This window comes from Helianthus annuus, chromosome 13 (assembly GCF_002127325.2).
Source record: "Helianthus annuus cultivar XRQ/B chromosome 13, HanXRQr2.0-SUNRISE, whole genome shotgun sequence".
Classification (NCBI taxonomy): domain Eukaryota; kingdom Viridiplantae; phylum Streptophyta; class Magnoliopsida; order Asterales; family Asteraceae; genus Helianthus; species Helianthus annuus.
The window spans coordinates 72,624,553-72,644,428 of record NC_035445.2 but is presented as its reverse complement, the minus strand read 5'-3'; the positions used below and the strand labels follow the sequence as shown (position 1 = coordinate 72,644,428).

General features: G+C 33.8%; 1 protein-coding gene across 1 annotated transcript; it reads left to right on the top strand.

Moving 5' to 3' along the window:
• Window positions 1–3,377: 3,377 nt before the first annotated feature.
• On the top strand, window positions 3,378–9,946 carry LOC110898161 (casein kinase 1-like protein HD16). Its single transcript, XM_022144918.2, has 17 exons — window positions 3,378–3,691; window positions 4,370–4,853; window positions 5,015–5,140; window positions 5,230–5,303; window positions 5,420–5,489; window positions 5,567–5,622; window positions 5,708–5,779; window positions 5,863–5,957; window positions 6,051–6,117; window positions 6,199–6,328; window positions 6,432–6,650; window positions 6,742–6,872; window positions 7,725–7,899; window positions 7,988–8,078; window positions 8,972–9,129; window positions 9,230–9,418; window positions 9,506–9,946. The coding sequence occupies exons 2-17, from the start codon at window positions 4,440–4,442 to the stop codon at window positions 9,563–9,565; spliced, it is 2,127 nt and encodes a 708-aa protein (XP_022000610.1). The 5' UTR covers window positions 3,378–3,691; window positions 4,370–4,439; the 3' UTR covers window positions 9,566–9,946.
• The last annotated feature ends 9,930 nt before the right edge of the window (window positions 9,947–19,876 follow it).

Genomic DNA, 19,876 nt, shown 5'->3' with positions numbered 1-19,876 from the left:
GGAGGGTCGATTGTTATGGACCAAAACCTTTGCAAGGTATGAGACTTGTACCACATTGGTTGTATGTGCAATTGATGTGAGATTTATATACCAAATGGGCTCTCTCACCCACCAGACTAGTCTTTTGGGCTGAGTTATCTTGTTTGGTGTGTAACATGCAAGACATGAGGCGGTGTTTTCGTGTCCTACCACTCGGGGCCGAACTAGACAGGAGATCAACTCCATTCCCTCTGATACTGGTCTATATGAGAACGAAGGTGTGCTCACTTCGCACAAATTTAATTTTTTTAGTTTGTTTGGCTCGTAAAATTGTTGTGATTGGAATATCAATTTCATTCTTATTAATATACCGGTTTGAATGTAAGACGAGGTTATTTTGATCTTTTATGTGTTATTGATTTTAAGACGGTTAAACCTCGTCTAAAGCAAATACCGAACCCCGTCTAATGCTTCGTTTTTGTGGTTGTGATTGTGTTTTGTATGAAATAATTTTGAATATACTCTCTCAACAATCCGTCCAAAATATGAAAATTGTCAACTTAAGTACATGGGTTTTTCAATAACTCATCGGCTGTGAGAAACCTTTTATGATTTTGAAAACCAACTTGTACATTGTAGCCCAACCTATTAACTCATTATCAAACTAAAGACACTTTTGGTTTCTGGTGGGTAGAGTCAGAATTTTTAAAGTAGTGAAGTCATTAAACATACCTTCCTCTAATACAATGTGTTTAGTTTAAATTAAGATGACAGAAGGAGAGATGCTAAAGATATTTCCATATTGAGGTTAGCTAGCTTCTATATAAGGCCACATTAACCATATTTGTTGACTATCATTGCAAATTCAGGCGCCCATGACAACTTTGTCAACTTTTTAATTAAGAGAGGATGATAGTTAAATTACAAGGGAGGACGGGGCGCCTCTTGGTGGCCATTTCTTGTCTCATCCACCATGATTGGCATGGATTAAACTATGGCAACCATGAGTCTCCTTTCCTTTTTAATATTTCCTTTTGCTTTTCACAAAAATAATTTAAAATAAGAGAATAGTGGTTTGGATCATGACCATACCCTTAGGCCGGATAGTGGTTTTGGATGATCACATCCTTAGGGTAGTGGTTTTTGATGATGAATTAAAAGTGGGTGACATGACCTGATGTGGGAGGGTCATGATGACCATGGGGGTCATGACCACACATATAGTCTAAATATAATACTTAATGGAAGTCCGAAGTCTTATTAAATCCACCAAAACTGGAACAACAATGCTATACTTTAAACAAAAACATTAAACTTTCTCCTATCTTCCCAAGTCAAGGACGACTCCTTTGAACGATTGTTCACCCAAAGGTTAGCCAAGGACTTCGTTTCTTCCAAAACTTTGGACACCTCCGGCTGAGCTTGGTTAAAAATAACATCGTTTTGCTTTCGCCAACTACACCATAGTACAGTAAGGACGATGGCAAAAAGAGTTTTCTTCTTCTTTGTCAACCCGAACTAAATCCGTGGAGCCCCAAAAGATCTTTGATGTCCAAAGCTATGACAGAGGGGATTTTGCACCAAATTGTGTTATTTTACCATATATGACAGAGGGGATTTATACCAAATTATGTTATTTTACCATATAGTCTTAGCAAAATGACAATATAGGAAAAGATGATCACAAGATTCCGTGTACTCTAAAAATAAATTTTAATTAATCGTTGACAGGTCTATAACTTCTTGATCAAAGATGTATAAAGTTTTATTATTTTTGGAATACAATTCCCAGTGTCCATGTCTAGAAAAAAATTGTTTTAAAAGGAATTCTCACGAATTTTTATGGTCAATAGACCCTTTTGATTCAACCAATGAATTTAAAATTGATCATAGAAACTTTCAAATCTCAAAATCACTAGAATAATAATTGGTCCATATTAAAGATCACATGTCGCATGATTCATGTTATTTAGGGTGATGGTCCTTCAAGAAAGGATGATCCGCTATGTAAACGTCACGTCATAGTCCTCTCAAGATGGTCCATCCCACAAAACTAAAGGGTATGAGAGGATGGTCCTAAATGATCCTACCCCACAAAACTATGTACAAGTATTAATGCCTAATGTACAAAACCCATTCACAAACAAACAAACAAAGCTGGCCCACCATTTTGGATCGTCCTGGACGTCCATATCTTGACGTTGAAGACGGGGACGGGGGGATGGGTCGACGCCGGCGCCGGGCCGAGACGGAGGTGGGGGACGCTGCCATACCGTGCAGCCTTACAATGATGGGTATGGAGGAGGGTAGTTCTCCCGTTACGTAGGTATTTACGAAGAGACGGCGATGAAGACGGGGCCGGCCCTAGGGGGCGGTGTGCTGGCCCGGCGCCGGAGCCCACCGGCCCTAGGCCGGTCCCCATACTGATCAACCTTACATCTCCTTTGTTTCGTAATACAGGTCTTGAATAATAATAATAATAATAATAATAATAATAATAATAATAATAATAATAATAATAATAATAATAATAATAATAATAATAATAATAATAATAATAATAATTTAGCCATTTGGATATACTTTAACCTATCTTAACTCCACCTAGGTGACACATCAACTTTTTTTCCTCATTTCACTTTGTCTCACTCTCACTCCAAGGAAATGATTTAATCCCATAAACTCCATCCAACCCTATCTTTTAATGGTTTAAAAAAGAAAATAATAATTAATTTAGTATCTTAACATTGGGTTAACATGTTAACATATAACCCATTTAGTGCCCTTTAACACAAGGAGGGAGTGGTTTGCAATTTAGTTAACATGCCATGTCATTGTTAACGCTCTAGATGTTAGAGTACACCTTATGACCGAATAGTAAGACTTCCCTACACATGAGTCTTAATATAAGAAGTGAAGGAGATATATTTTTTTTTCAAATCTTGTCAAGCACATATTTACTCTAAAAATCTAGAAAAAATATGTATTTATACAAGTATCTACTACAGTAAATACACGTTTTTTTTTTTTAAATTTGCAACTAAACATCATGTTTAAGGAGATGAAAAAAAATTTATTCACTTCTCATGTTAAAACCCATTTGTAAAATAAAAAAGATTTTTTTTTTACAATAATTCAATTGTACAATAATTGTCTTATAGATATGTTTTGTATCGACCAAAAACCATAAAAATAAATATTAATATAAATATCGGTACCTATGTTAGCGGTTCAGTCAATTAAGGTACATGTAACGGTACTGATACTTTAGAGACTACAATAAGCTAATACAAGAAAGTCGTCGTTAAAAAAAATAAAAATATTAATCTCTTACAAAATATAAAAAAATATAAAAATAACAATCTCTTACAAAATATAAAAAGGTCTTGGACACAGACACCAGGGCAAGACCACAAAGAAAGAGAGATAGCCGCAAGCAAGAATCACACAAACATCTCATCGCATTTTTTTCATTTCAAATTATTCATTCATTCTTCCCCAATTTCACACAAACACCTTTTCTTCTTTCTTCCACAACAATTCACACCTCTTTTTTTTCTTCATCACAAACAAACTACACTTTTTCTTCTTATACAAGTTTACCATAACGATCTCACACCCGATCGATTCACAAAAATTAGGTTTTCATGTTTCAAAATCACCGATTCATCAAACATTTCGCTCCGATCGTCTTAATTTTGCAGCTCCTGAGGTATAATCGATCTACAGTTTCATTTTTATAGTTATTGTTGTTATAATTGTTATTTTGCAGCTCCGATCATCGAGTTGTTTGATTCTGTTGCAGATTGTTATCTGATTATTAATTCATTCAAAATTGATACTACTGTTGTGGATTTATCTGTATTTTTATATGTGTTTTTATGCATTTATAGAGATTAAAATTGATTTGATATTAATTCATTCAAAATTGATACTACTGTTGTGGATTTATCTGTATAAATATGTGTTTTTATGCATTTATAGAGATTAAAATTGATTTGAATTTGAAATAGTGGTTTGCTTTTGGATCTATGTGTTTTATGCTGTTGGATTACTAGATTTTTGGTCCCAAAAGAATCAAATTTGAAGTAAAATGTGGAATCTTTATAAATATTTTTAAGTGCTTTTGCTGAAAATGGTACGATTACGACACACGCTGGTTCCTGATTGAGTAACTTTTCCAGTCTCATTCTGGTAATTTGTTTTGTTTTTATTATGTGATGATTGTAGATTTTGAGAATTTGAGATCATGCTGTTTTACTAGCTGCATTGTTTTTAGTATTTGCTTTTGTTGTTATTAAAGTTTGCTATTATTGTCGGGTTCAAACTTTCAGACTTTCGAACTTTCAGTTCGTTTCTTGTTTTTACGTCGGTTTGTTTTGTTTTATAGATATTTCGAGGCGTTAAACTGGCCACTGGGGTCTGGGGATACGAGTTTGATATAAGTTGCATGGGTGACGATGCCACAGCTGAGAAGTGGAGCAAGGAGATCAAAACGGTTAGTTAATCTTAATCTCCAGCCTGCTACTCAACCGATTGACCAAACGGAAAACGTTACTGCACCAACGAGAACCAGAAGGAAGACGGGTGGTGGAAGGGGACGAGGTGATGCTGCAGGTGTAGGAAAAGGGCTCGTGGCGGCAACGATAGGTAGAACGACGGCTGGCGGTAGAGGCAGAGGTGTTAGATTGATTGATTTGGACCAGGAACCACCGTGTGAAGTTGTTCCTGAACTTGTAGCTCGTGGAGTTGGTGAGCCTGCATTTAATAGAATCGGCGCGGTTGCAGATAAAGATATAGCAATGGACGGTGGAAGTGGTGATAAAGTTATCGGAGCTGAAGAAGATGGAAACACACCTGCCGTGCCCGAAAGGGTAAATACGCATTTTTTCTTCAACTTTTGGATAATCAGAAGCAGATTTTGTACAAACATTAAAAACGGATTCTTTTGATTTGAAGCCGCAATAATCAGATAATCATTTAGTATATTTCTTATAAGATTTGTAAATTAACATGTGCTGATGGGTTGATGCAGGTACAAGTAGGTAATTCTCCTATATATAAGACCGATAGAAAGTTGGGTAAGGGTGGTTTTGGACAAGTTTATGTTGGTCGGAGGGTAAGCGGCGGAACCGAAAGAACAGGGCCCGATGCAGTTGAGGTATGCTAAAACAATAATAGAAGTTTTTCCTATCAATTGCTCGTTCATACCATCAACAATTTGGATCCTCTTGAGATTCTATTTTTTAGGTAGCATTAAAGTTTGAGCATCGTAGTAGTAAGGGTTGCAACTATGGTCCTCCGTACGAGTGGCAAGTTTACAGGTATTTAATAATCTGTTTATTTTAGCATATTTAGAGGAATATAGTAATCTCGTATATGAGGTTATGAACCTCAAGTTTCGACATTATGATCTAATTATAGATTTCCGTTACCACAGCTCGTTGAATGGTTGTTACGGGATTCCGTGGGTTCACTACAAGGGACGGCAAGGCGATTTTTACATTCTGGTGAGTTTCGCCTTTTGACATCATGAACTACTCAGTTTGTAGTTGAATAATTTGTATTTATAATTTTTTTTTGCAAGGTTATGGATATACTTGGACCTAGTCTTTGGGATGTTTGGAATTCTTTAGGCCAATCGTAAGTTGATTGTTTATTTTTGAATATTTTTGGATTTCTGTTCAACATGCATAATTTTCATTAATTGTTTATTTCTTTTGTACAGGATGTCACCAAGTATAGTGGCTTGCATTGCCGTTGAGGCAATATCAATTCTTGAAAAGCTTCACTTGAAGGGGTAAGGCATTTCTAAACATTATAGCGACGAATTAAAAAACACTTGTTGCTGACGGTTGATCATTTCATTGTTTTTTCTTTTAGATTTGTACATGGAGATGTGAAGCCGGAAAATTTCTTACTGGGTCAACCAGGATCTGTAGATGAAAAGAAACTATATCTTATTGATCTTGGTTTAGGTATGCTTTTCATGATTATATCTTTGTTAAATCTATCCTTAAAATTTTGGTCGTGTCACTAACACATTATTACATTATTTGTCGATGTTTTAGCATCAAAATGGAAAGAGTCCACATCTAGTCAGCATGTTGAGTATGATCAACGGCCAGATATATTCAGGTTAGATTTCTTCGTGTGTATTTATTGTTTAACGATTAGTTCCTTTTTATATAAATTATCATTAAAAACGTTATTTGACAGAGGTACAATAAGATACGCAAGTGTACATGCACATTTAGGTCGAACAGCAAGTAGACGGGATGACCTTGAGTCACTCGCATACACATTAATATTTCTTATTAAAGGAAGATTGCCATGGCAGGGTTATCAGGTCAGTTTCGTCTTTTCACCTGTTTCACCTTTTCACTTTATTACTTTTGTTTTAGTTTTTCATTGTCTTATTTAACTTGTGTATTTGTAATTCCATATTTCAGGGAGATAACAAGAGTTTTCTTGTTAGTAAAAAGAAAATGGCAACGTCACCCGAGTTGATGTGTTGCTTTTGTCCTGCTCCGTTTAAACATTTTCTTGAAGCAGTTACAAATTTGAAATTTGACGAGGAGCCTAATTATTCAAAGCTTATTTCTTTATTTGAGAGTCTTATTGAACCGGTTACGTCATTAAGACCAATCAGAATTGACGGGGCACTTAAGGTTTTTGCATTTTATTAATTTTTATTATATAGTTTTGGAGACTAGAGTGTTCAATGTAATTCTTTTCTTTTATGTGGCCTTGTCTCGTTAGGTTGGACAGAAACGAGGTAGATTGCTTATTAATTTGGAAGAAGATGAACAGCCGAAAAAGAAAGTACGATTAGGTACTCCTGCTACACAATGGATTTCTGTTTATAATGCGCGTCGGCCGATGAAGCAAAGGTGATTTCTGTGATTATACTTTGATGATATTTACAAAGACATGTTATCGTGTGTATATATTAACATTTACAAAAAAAAAAGAGTAAATTACTATTCGAGTCCTTGTGTTTTGGTGGTTTTAAGTACTTGAGTCTAATTCTTAAATATTTAAGTATCTGAGCACCTGGTTTTTCTAATTGCACCTATTTGAGTCCAACTGACTAACTCTGTTAGATTTTCTCAGTTAATTTTTGTGAAATGACCAAAATACCCTTACCATTAAAAATAAAGAGTAAAATGCCATTTTTGTCCCTGAGGTTTGGCCAGTTTATTGAGTCTCGTCCAAAGGTTTGTTTCTCCGCATCTGGATCCAAAAGGTTTGAAATATTGCTACTTTCATCTGGCTTGTTAACTCCATTCATTTTCCCTGTTAAGTCAGGGGTATTTCCGTCTTTTTTTGTTAGCTTAAAGAGCAATTCGGTCTTTTTCACTTTATGTACAAGCAGAGGTTTGACCGAGTTGCCGACCCGATATCATACCCTAAAAACAGTTCAGAAAAAAAAGAACGACAAAAAAAAAAAAAAAAATCTCTTTTCGTTCCAAGCTACAAGCTGTTCTCCGTCCTTAGCTTGCACATGAATGTTAGACTATTTATGTTCTTTTTTATCATTGTCATAGTCTAGAGGGTATGTGTACATCTAACGCTATATATAAAGGCCTATGTACCTATGAACACAATCAATATACAATACAATTCTCGGTTTATCTCTGTTTTTAGTTCTTACTTAATATCAACTAAATAATAAATATGTTAAAAGGCCTATGCAATTATGAACATTTGATATTTCTGCTTAAAACATATTTCGGTTGCAGATATCACTACAATGTCGCTGACGCACGGCTCCGTCAGCATGTAGAAAAGGGTAATGAAGATGGTTTATACATAAGCTGTGTGGCGTCAGCCTCAAATCTTTGGGCTTTAATTATGGACGCTGGAACTGGATTTAGTTCCCAAGTTTATGAGGTTTCACCGGTTTTCCTTCACAAGGTTATTCAAATCGTGTTGAATCTTCTAGCTGTTTAAATTTCATAATTTTATTTGTATTATTAACGAGAATATATTAATTGTTCTTCAGGAATGGATTATGGAACAGTGGGAGAAAAACTATTACATCAGTTCAATAGCTGGTACAACTAACGGAAGCTCGTTGGTTGTTATGTCAAGAGGTTAGATTAGATTTGCTTCTATTGTAGTGTGTTTTATTTTGCAATTTCAACCCACTTGTGTAGAAATAGGTCAATTTAGGTTATATTTGATGTAAACAGGTAAAATAAAAATAATGGCTTAAAATGGAATGGGCTAAACAGTTTAAAAGTTACCTGAAGTGTACTTTTTAAGTGTTTTAGAACCGTTTTATGTAGGACTGCAAACGAACCGAACGAACACGAGCTGTTCTTGAACACTAACCGTTCATGTTCGTTAGTTAAGGAAATATATTTATTCACAAACTGTTCATGAACACTAATTGAACGAGATCTTCTGTTCTTGTTTGTTCGCTAAGGAAATGAACGTGTTCTTTTCGTCTGTGTTTGTTCGTTAAATTTAGGCAACAAACGCAAGTGAACGTTCATGAGCACAAAAGAACACAAACTAATGGTCATGAACACAAATGAAAACAAACGAACACAAACAAGCGTTCATGAACAAAATATATTATACATTGATACTTATTAAGTATTATATTTGTTTAAATTTTCGGTGTTTGAATAAAATATAAAAATTAAAATTAAAAACACTAACGAACTATTGAAAACAAACGAACATTGACGAACACGTTACTGAACGTTAACGAACATAAATGAACGAACGCGACCTCTGTTCATGTTCGTTCATTTAACTAAACGAATGAAATTTCTTGTTCGTGCTCGTTCATTTACTAAACGAACGAACACAAACGATCTTCCCGCCGAACGGTTCACGAACTCTTTGCTGAATGTTCGGTTCGTTTGCATCCCTAATAAACTGTACTTTTAAGTGTTTTAGAACCTTTTTATGGAAAGAACTAAATGGTTACTTTTCTACTTTCTTTTACATATCTTTATATTTATGTATTTTTCAGGAACACCTTATACTCAACAATCGTATAAAGTGAGTGAATCATTTCCGTATAAATGGATCAGTAAAAAATGGAAAGAAGGGTTTCACGTCACTTCAATGACTACAGCTGGCAGTCGTTGGGGTGTCGTGATGTCAAGAAACGCAGGATTTTCCGACCAGGTAATATTACGTTCTTTCATCGAGCCTCTAAAAGTCATAGCAGAATGTTAAATCCGCAAATTTGAATGTACATCGTTAATATTTTGGCAATTTACAACAGGTTGTAGAACTTGATTTTCTTTACCCAAGTGAAGGAATACATCGTAGATGGGAGAATGGGTACAGGATAACATCTATGGCTGCCACACCTGATCAAGCAGCGTTCATTTTGAGTATCCCGAGGCGTAAAATAATGGACGAGACACAAGAAACCTTGAGAACATCCGCCTTCCCGAGTACCCATGTGAAGGTAGAACCGTAATAGTAAAACCCGTAATTGCTGGGATATATATTTTTTTTTTTTATGAATATTTTTGTTTGTATGTTCATTCTGCAGGAAAAATGGTCAAAGAACCTTTATATTGCATCCATGTGTTATGGTCGAACCGTATGCTGACTGATGTTGGTAACAAAGGCTACATTTTACTGAAAACCCCCACTGGAGTTGAATACATTGGGGGGTTTTACAAACTGGGATTCCGTGTGAACGGAAAATTTTGGCGTAATGTAAAGATGGCCGTGCTCTATTACTATGTAAGATCATAACAGAGTTGATAAAGATAAGAAAGAAACCAAAAAAAAAAAAAAAAAAAGAAAAAGAAAAAGAAAAAGAAAAAGAGAGTATAAACTATAAAGAGAAATGTGTGTCAAATATGAATTTAAGTTAGGGTGCAGATGAACAGAACATTTGGTTTGTCGTCAGGTCTTGTTCATAACTACTGTGTACCCTTCCAAGATTTTATCAATTGCCAAAATGAAATTTTTATAAAACTTTGAATATTGGTTGTTTGTTAAGTTAGTGTGCAGACGAAAGAGTTGGTCTCCGTCGTCTCGGTAGGGGTGCTTCTTTAACTGAAACCCGGAAACTGACCCGAATAAAACTAACATGAACCCGATTATGGTGTTACCCAATTAATAAACTATCAAACTATTAGTTTCTACATTTACTTGACTCAAATCAAATTGAGTTTTTATATAGTTTGTTTTATAGTTAATTATGATTATATAGTTTGTTCTGTAATTAATTAGAAATAATGGATTTTAATAATCATAACTATTAGCCGTTGGTCGGCAACTTTTCCAACTTTAAAAATAACCAGTGGTGGTTCCACCTTTTCACATATTGTAAACTAATAGATCTTTACCAGTGGAACCTTAATTTATTTTTGTCTCCTTATCATTTTCGGTTTAGTAAAGGTTCATTGGTTTATAATATATGAAAAGGTGAGGCTACCACCGGTTATTTTTTAAGTTGAGACTGTTGCCAGCAAACGACTAATAATTAGGATTATTAAAATCCATTATTCCAATTAATTATTATTATATAGTTTGTTTTTTGGGTAAATGTTTACTCCGATGAATTTTATAAATGAACCAAATAAGTACAAGGATGTGTCAAATTTGTTTTGTAATTAATTATTATTATTTTGTATACTGGTTATCTTTACAAAGAATTATTGATCTTGTTATTTGTAACCTGGGTTTTCAACGTACTTCTATTTTTTTTTTCAATTTATTTAAAGTTTCAAAATAATTGTTTTTACATAATTAAAATCTCGGTTGTCAAGGCTCATCTAGGCGAGCACCTAAACCCACTTTTCAGGCCCATCTCAGCCTTCTTGTTTCGCTTCAAAAGCCCAACTTTCAAGCCCTCAGACGTATTTTCAGGCCAAATTCAAACAAAACATGTTTGAAACAACTATAAGAACCCTAAACAAGTCTGAAAACAACCTAAGACAACTTAAACTAGCCCTAAAGAAGCCTTAAACATGTCCAAAATCCCTACAAGTTGTATTTTTATGCTAAACAACTCGCCTAAAGAATCCCTAGCTTTTTAAGTGCCTTGCATTGAGTCCCAAGTTTCACCCTTTACGCCTTGAGTGCGCCTTGCGCCTTTGACAACTATGATTAAAATATAAATACATAATAATAAAAATAAAACAATTGCATCCATGCTTCCATGGTACCTTCCAAGCATAGTGAAAAACAGAATTGTTAGTAGCGAAGAAAAAATTGGCATGATGTACATCATTTGAATACATGTCTCTTTAGAAAATAACAATACAATTACATTTTAATCTATTAAAGCTGGGTTGGGCATATATAACAACATAGTTCTGGCATTATTTTACCTGGCAAAGCCAAAATCTGCAATCTAATTTAGTACCTTATTTCAATCAGCAAGAGTCCCATATTATACCAACCAACCTAACATCATCTTTCTTATTTCTCTATAACTGCAAAAGATATACATTGATCTGTTGTTTTCGTTAGCCATTTGTCGCATGCATGAGTTTAGACAATCTTGCGCATTCATTACAGATCTTGCTCTATTAAGTGTGTTCACAAATGAATGTGTGAATTATGAATACAAAAACGAAATAGCTGCACAGTCTTTGAATACCATAATTTAGGAGTTGTATGCATTAAAACTAGATATTGAACTTATACTATTTATATATAGATGCATGGAGAGACCATTACATCGACTTAAGAAACTTTTATGTGAGCTTAAAAGGTAATCAATTTAGTGAACACATTAAGTTTAGATGTTCCAATAACTATAATATTTAGTGTTGGTCATCTGATAGAAAAGTAAATACAACCGATATCAATGGTTGTACCGACAGTTCCATCTTTCATCCCCGGGATTAGATTTTGCATTAAATCAAACATACGCACTAACGCCATTGGGGAACACAGTACCATCACCCAGAAAGTAGAATTTTTCTCCTTCTTTCCTTAGCAAAACGATGATAATCCGTAATCTTGAACAATATACGGGTTGTGTATTATCGCAAACATGTTTAACTAAAAAAGTTAGATTGAATTGAACAGACACAGGTCAAATGGGTCAAACGCACTGAAAGTTACCCAAAGTCCCAGCTCTCATTTTTGCAATGGACAATATTGTTTTCAATCATAACTAACGTATTAACTATTACTAAAAAAAGGTTGTGGGTCAACTGAGAAGGCGAGAACCCAATCTTGCGTGTTGCTAAGAAATGACCCGTTTCAACTCAAACCATTTTTGACGTACTAATCTTGATCCGATTGACATAAAAGATACAAAAGAGGTGGCAGTCTTCAACCAAGCATACCAAACAGATTAATTATATATAAAATTGAACACATGAGCTGGTAGTCTTTACCAAGTATGTAAGCCACAAATGACACAACACTTTTTTTTGAACGGCAAATTTGGATCATTGACAGACCACTAGAGTATCATTGTGTCACCAGGGGAACCACCCGATCATATCCATCTCCCAATTCAGGAGGAAACCCAATAAATATGGACAAAACCCTCTTGTGAGAATCGAACCCAAAACCTATTGGTCTCAAAACCTTATCTCACCACAAGATACTACTAGACTATAAAGTCATGTGCTAAAAATCAAGAAAGTTACAAACGCATAACGATTAATTAGTTCTAGGCGCTACACAGTTAGACCAAGAGGATGTCAGAGGATCATTAAAGTCTATAAGGGTGCAGGGGGTGTTCGCGGTAACCCCATGCGGGGAGTGGATCTACCGAAGAGTGGTGGTACCGCCATCAATGCGGTGAGGTAGAGAGAGGGAAGAAATCGGTGGGGATTCACCGAAGAGAGGGAGGAGAGAGGGAGGAGAGAGAGAAGGGTTGGATCAATGAGAAATTTCCTTTTTTTTTTAAATAAAAACCAAGTCACCTAAGAGGGGAGTGCCGCCATCAATTTAGGGTGTTAGGGGAGTTTAAGAGGGGAGTTGACGTGGCACACGAGGATTGGTTATGCATAAGAGAGGGGACTCCCCTTTTAGGGGAGTGCCCCTTACACCCTAAATGTGTTTGGATATAAGAACAACAAACTGTACTTGTGAAAAAGAAACAAAAATATATTATTTGGGTCTACCTATTGGACACCCAAATGTCTATATGCACATTAAAAGGGGCTTTTTATTCTATATGCACACCCTGTAGTGTCAAGCTGTGGTCAAAGCGTGGCGTTTTGGTCCGGTCAACCATACAAAAGACTGACCAGGTGTCTGGTTGACAGGACCAAAACGTGGCCAAAGCTCGGCGTTTTGATCCGGTCAAAAGACCTGTCAGACACCCGCCAGTCTTTCTCTGTCTTTGTCTGGTTGACCGGACCAAAACGCCGCGCTTTGGCCACAGCTCGACACTGCAGGGTGTGCTGACTATGTACACACCAAGTATGCAAATAGTGTCCCCCTATTTATAATACCAATTCTATAACATCTTAAAACACAAAGTCGGTGGAGACTTTGTGTTTTAAGTCCTCAACATTTACAAAATGTACCCATTTAGTCCTTTTGTGTTTTAAGTCATAAACATTTATAAAAAATACACATTTAGCCCTTGAACATTTATGTTTTTTCAATTTTCATATATTATAATTTTAACTCTAATACTTTTACTTTCTAACCTCTTATACTTTTAATTTTTTCACTTCACACTTTCAAATTAAGTAAGTTACACATTCACTTCTAACTTTTGGTAATTGACAACTTTGATCCGCTAACTTTTTCTACTTAATAACTTGACGTCTCATCTTATTTGAATTGCTTTTACGACTTTAGACCATAACGTCACACATTGTTATACTATTTTTTATCTATGTATAACCATGTTAATTTCTAAATTACTTTAACGACTTTGCACGATTGTCTAAAATATTGTTACAACTTTACACCGCAATGATCGAGCCATACTATATATATATATATATATATATATATATATATATTTTTAATGGCGTTAATGTCACGAACGTACTGTGTGTAACAAAGTAAAAAAGTGTAATGTCACGTGCGTGCATCAAACGTTATTGTCATCATTGTACGTTGTAACCACAAATGCTTATATAGGTTACACTGAGTTTGATCGGATACATCAAAAACGTGTTTTATATGGTCAACGCATCACATAATGTGTCGTCCGCTATAAACAACTAAGGTGCCGCCGGCGTAGTGTGTTGTGTATCGCAGTTTTAACGTACCTGCCATTTTAAATTCACGTTTTGACATAAACTTTTTTCTCAAGTGAGTCAGCTAAAAAATAATATGTTTTATACTTATTTTATGTACGTTCGTAAACTGTATTCGAAAGCGGGTTTGGTCAAATATAATACATTTTCATTCGATGGCGACGTAATTTTTTTCAGTAAAGAGTCGGGTTAAATATAAAGTATAAATACGAGTGACTTTAACTTTGTTGCGGCGGCGGGTCAAAATCCTAGTTTTATTATATAGTTCAAATTTTACAAAAATAATAAGTTGAACTTTTATCTTGACAAAAGGTTAAAACCAATTTTGAGGGTTTTTTTTTTTTTTTTTTTTTTTTTTTTTTTTTTGTAATATGTCAATTATATATACAACATCTAAAAGTATTTTGAGGGTTTGATTGCTGTTCAATATAATGTTCAATATAACACAAGTTGAATAAATATAATTTATACATTAACTAATAAAAAGTTAAATATTTAAAAACACGTGCATTGCACGGATTTTATAAACACATGTATTACACGACTTGAATACATATAATGTAATCGCTTAACACACAATCGACAATATATGTTTTTGGTAAAAAATAACTATGGTGTACTATATAGTTTTTATAACATTTTATTATGTTTTATTTATTTATTTATTAAAAGATTAGAAACCTGTGTGTTACACGTGGTTTAATTAATGAAATATTAAATACTTATTAATAAGCATAAAAACAAAAGAAATAGTTAAAGAAAAGAAATATTAAATAAATTAGAGACATAAAATAAAATAATTATATATCAATAATCATTGAAAATAGTATTAAAAAATAACCCGTTATACTAAACAATATGTTATAGATATAGATAGATTAGTTTTGATCTTATTTTTTTAATAGTTGGTTTAAAGATAATTATCCCAAACTTAATATTATTCGATGAAATAATCTTTTATTAATTAGGTTTTCGATGGATTAAATCTTGTCATATATAATCAAATTGATTAATGATGTCGGGCATAAGGCATTGAAGTTAATTAAACGTCTCACATGGGTTTAGTTAAAACATTTATCCACGTATCAATATACAGGGCCGTCTCCGAAAATGTTTAAAATTTTTTTGGCCCTGTGCGAGATAAAAAATCGGGCCCTCCCCTAAATCTATTATTATATAATATTTAATTTGGGTTTAGTTGTTTGAAATTTTGGTCTTTTAAAACTGAGTGGGATATTTTGTCATTAGTTATTTAGCTTGGGTTTAAATTTTGGCCATTTTAAAATAGTTGTAACTTCTAGTATTAAAACAGATTGATATAGTTAAATACCCCCATCCTTTTCATCTTTGCCCTCTTAAGATCTTTTCTGCAACTTCTAGTATTAAAACAGATTGACATATATTTCTATACTTGTTACTATAATATATTTTTTTACTAAGGTAAAAATAGATAAATATAGAATATTAGTAAATTAGATTAAAAAAATCAAAAAATTAAATAAACTAATAAATGTATAACCTAACATAATATAATAAATTTAAAAGAAAATAGGTCAAAGTTTGAAAGGACATAAGTGTGCCAGAACTAAAAAGGTTACCTATTATCTATGTATTGTCTTTGATACCCTTACTTAGCCTTATTAAATTACTTAAATACCCCCATCCTCTTCATCTTTGCCCTCTTAAATCTTTCCTGCAACTACTTCTTGCCGGAAAATTATTCCGGTCAACATTCCGGATAAAATTAGGGGCCCCGAGACCCACCACTCCGCCACTGCCCAACCTTTTATGTACATATATATATATATATATATATATATATATATATAAATACAAAAAATTTTGCAGGCCCCTTTTCGTTTTTGGCCCTGAGCGGTGGCACACCCGGCACATGCTCATGGCCGGCCCTGTCAATATATAGTTCATAATTTTATATATTGTATAGAAGGTAAAGCTTATTTGTTTTGTAAATAAATTTATAATATTTAATAGATTAAGATTAATTTAAATTTAATCTAAATTGATATTTTCTTTATCTTCATTGATCAATATCTTTATCATTAATTAATCTTTATATATTGGAGGGCGGGAAAACAAAAAATAGATAGCTCCAATAAATAATACGCGTACCCCATAGGTTTACTTTAATATATAGTATAAGCATATATATATATATATATATATAAGGATTTATTTCACACAACAAACACAAAAAGTTCCTTGGCATGAGTACGTTTCAGGTTCTCCAAGGCCATTTCTCGAATCCTCAACGCATAGTTCCTGACACTCGTCAATTTCACACATTTCGGGCGCAAAATTACCAGTAACCGGATATATATCATTTTCTGGAAAACAAAATTACGACAATTAAAATTAAGAAAATATATATGTGTAGATAGAACATAACAATAAATAAATAATATTTTACCCCTAAACTACACAACTCAACCGAATTGAAGACATCGCTCTAATTTGATATCTTTTGTTTAAAGATATGATGATTAAGCAGAGAAGAAGTGATCACATAACATATGCCTTAATCATCATTGTTGTAAGGTAATTGAATTCGTTTCTGTTGAGACGGATTGAGAAACACATCGCAAATGCATTCTCATTTAGAGAATTTGACCCGTTTTGTCCACCATCTGATAAGAGTGCTTAACCCATGTGAAAAAAGACCCGACCATGGATATCTCCCTCTATATGATTCCCTAATTAGTGATGGTTATTCCAATATTCTGTCTACGTAGCTCCAGACCACCCTAGCACCTTCTCTGCATTATAAAGATAATAATTTATACATAAGAAATTAGTCCAGCACTGCATACAAAAAGACCAATATTCAAATTTGCAGCAAACAAATATGTAATGCCCCAAAACTCGAATTTATAATTTAATATAATGCTTTCAAGTTTGGGGTGTGAAATGTACTAACTAAGTTATTTAACTTAGTTAAATAAATAAGGATTTAAGTATAAATGAGATGATGGTGTTGATTGTAAATAACCAAGGGCTCAAAAGTAGAGGTGTCACACCCCGAAATATCAGAGCTGGCATGACTGGACCGGTATCTTCATTGCACAGCGGAAGCAAATAAGCTAAGACTTCTAAACAATGAACGCCCGCTAAGTACTCGAAATCCCGTGGGTTCTCCTATTCCAACCGTTCCGTAGTTTTGAAAAATGCAACCTGAGAAAGAACATGCGAAAAAGTCAACATAAAGTTGAGCGAGTTCATAGTTTGTTTTAAAAAGTTTTTAAACAAATCTTTTTGTGTACCGGTTTAAAAGTTGTTGAGAAAGCATAGTAAAATCATTTTCTCGGCATGATATATGAAAGTTGTGAGTCTAGCCCACGAGAGTCTTTGTAAGCAGGACCAACTCGTCCTCTTACTTGTACATAAGTTGAAAACATTATCAAAGTTTGTAAATACATGTATTATGAGTTTGCGTCAAATGAATATTAAAACATTTGAAAGTTATAGTGTTGTAAGTTGGTATGTAAAGCGTCTATGAACATGTTGATCATTAATGTTTCGCGAGGACATTAATATATGCGACGACATAGGAGGTACTCAACCCGCGTAGGCAAATTTTTAGTGTCGAATCACCTCGACTGGGACACAACAGCACTCTAAGTGGTCACCCATGGACCGTGAGTGGGGCTCGCCCGTACCCATTAGATCTAACCTTTGTTCCTTGGTCCTCAAAAGGATTAATGGCACCTCAGTTACAGCCTATGCTCACATGATCTAAGAGTTCATTCCATAACTTAATCATACCTAAGTTTGACATGTATTTCCCCCGAAAGTTGTAAACCAAAACGTTGAAAGAAAAGGGGGACGTGATCTCACTGAGTTGTCTCGTTTTTCGTACGCAGGCCAAGCCAGTCCCGTTGTTGTAACTAGGACATTCTCGTCACTAGTCATGAAAATCATGCACGTTTGCGAAAATACGCGTTTGTTTTGTAAAACCGGTACGTTTAGTATAAACCTTTCGTAAACCTTTCGAGTTCCATGAAATTCATTTGCAACATAGTTTATAAATATGTGTTTTCGTTCATCGAAATAGTGTTTTCTTTTGCAAAAACTTGCATGTCTTTCCACCCCCGAAAACATTTATAAAAATGTAAAACAGTAAAAAGTGGGGGTTATGAACTCACCTTGATATCCTTGTGCAAAGCTAACTACATGTGTTTCCATGAGGTTGTTCCAAGAACTTGAATTAGCTAGCGTGCAACTATAGGATTCCTAATCAAGGAATAATTATAAGTTTTCTATTTTAAACGTAGCTAAACTACGTGTCCGAGCTCTACCGAATCGTTAGCTAAACGACTCTAAGGTAGTGTTATGATATTGACTTAGAATAACCAATCTACGGTTGTTTGATCCCATTTAATCGAGACAAATACTAAGTATCGAAAACGACTTATTATTCCGAATAGTTTATGATATATATATATATATATATTCATATATAAATATAAATATGCTTACATAGTCGTATTAGTCGTCGTGAATTAGAAGGCGTAGGTGAATAGTTGTACGACTCTTTGTAGCTTTCGTAGAACGTAATGAAGTAAATATAAACATTATATTTATCTTATAAAAATACATGACGTAACGACGTTTGAAATAAATATAAATCGTTATATTTATTTTATAAAGTATTCGGAAGTATCGACGCTCGAATAAATATAGATAATTATGTTTATCTAAATAAGTGTCGGATTTCGTTAAGTTGTAAATAAAGTTTGTCAGAATATTATAAATTGTTGTTGAAAATTTGTTGAATCTTGATAAAAATATCGACACTTTTATTGTCGGGATCGTCCAAAAAACGAAGGAAACTCTGCCCGATTTTCCGTAAAAATTATGTTTATCTAAATAAGTGTCGGATTTCGTTAAGTTGTAAATAAAGTTTGTCAGAATATTATAAATTGTTGTTGAAAATTTGTTGAATCTTGATAAAAATATCGACACTTTTATTGTCGGGATCGTCCAAAAAACGAAGGAAACTCTGCCCGATTTTCCGTAAAAATCCGAAATATCAAATATATTTGTATGGTATAAACGCACATATCAAAGTTCGAGTTTTCTTATAAAATAAATACGAAAGTATATTTATTTTGGCAACGTATTACAAATTTCAAAACAAGTTATAATATTCTGACAAACTTAATTTACAACTTAACGAAATCCGACACTTATTTAGATAAACATAATTATCTATATTTATTCGAGCGGCGATACTTCCGAGTACATTATAAAATAAATATAACGATTTATATTTATTTCAAACGTCGTTACGTCATGTATTTTTATAAGATAAATATAATGTTTATATTTACTTCATTACGTTCTACGAAAGCTACAAAGAGTCGTACAACTATTCACCTACGCCTTCTAATTCACGACGACTAATACGACTATGTAAGCATATTTATATTTATATATGAATATATATATATATATATATATATATATATATATATATATATATATATATATCATAAACTATTCGGAATAATAAGTCGTTTTCGATACTTAGTATTTGTCTCGATTAAATGGGATCAAACAACCGTAGATTGGTTATTCTAAGTCAATATCATAACACTACCTTAGAGTCGTTTAGCTAACGATTCGGTAGAGCTCGGACACGTAGTTTAGCTACGTTTAAAATAGAAAACTTATAATTATTCCTTGATTAGGAATCCTATAGTTGC

Excerpts from the sequence above, each read along its gene's own strand:
- LOC110898161 (XM_022144918.2), top strand. The coding sequence starts at position 4,440 with ATGCCACAGCTGAGAAGTGGAGCAAGGAGATCAAAACGGTTAGTTAAT. Across the intron at positions 5,490-5,566 it reads AAGGCGATTTTTACATTCTG|GTTATGGATATACTTGGACC; the intron begins GTGAGTTTCGCC and ends TTTTTTTGCAAG. Across the intron at positions 6,873-7,724 it reads CGTCGGCCGATGAAGCAAAG|ATATCACTACAATGTCGCTG; the intron begins GTGATTTCTGTG and ends TTTCGGTTGCAG.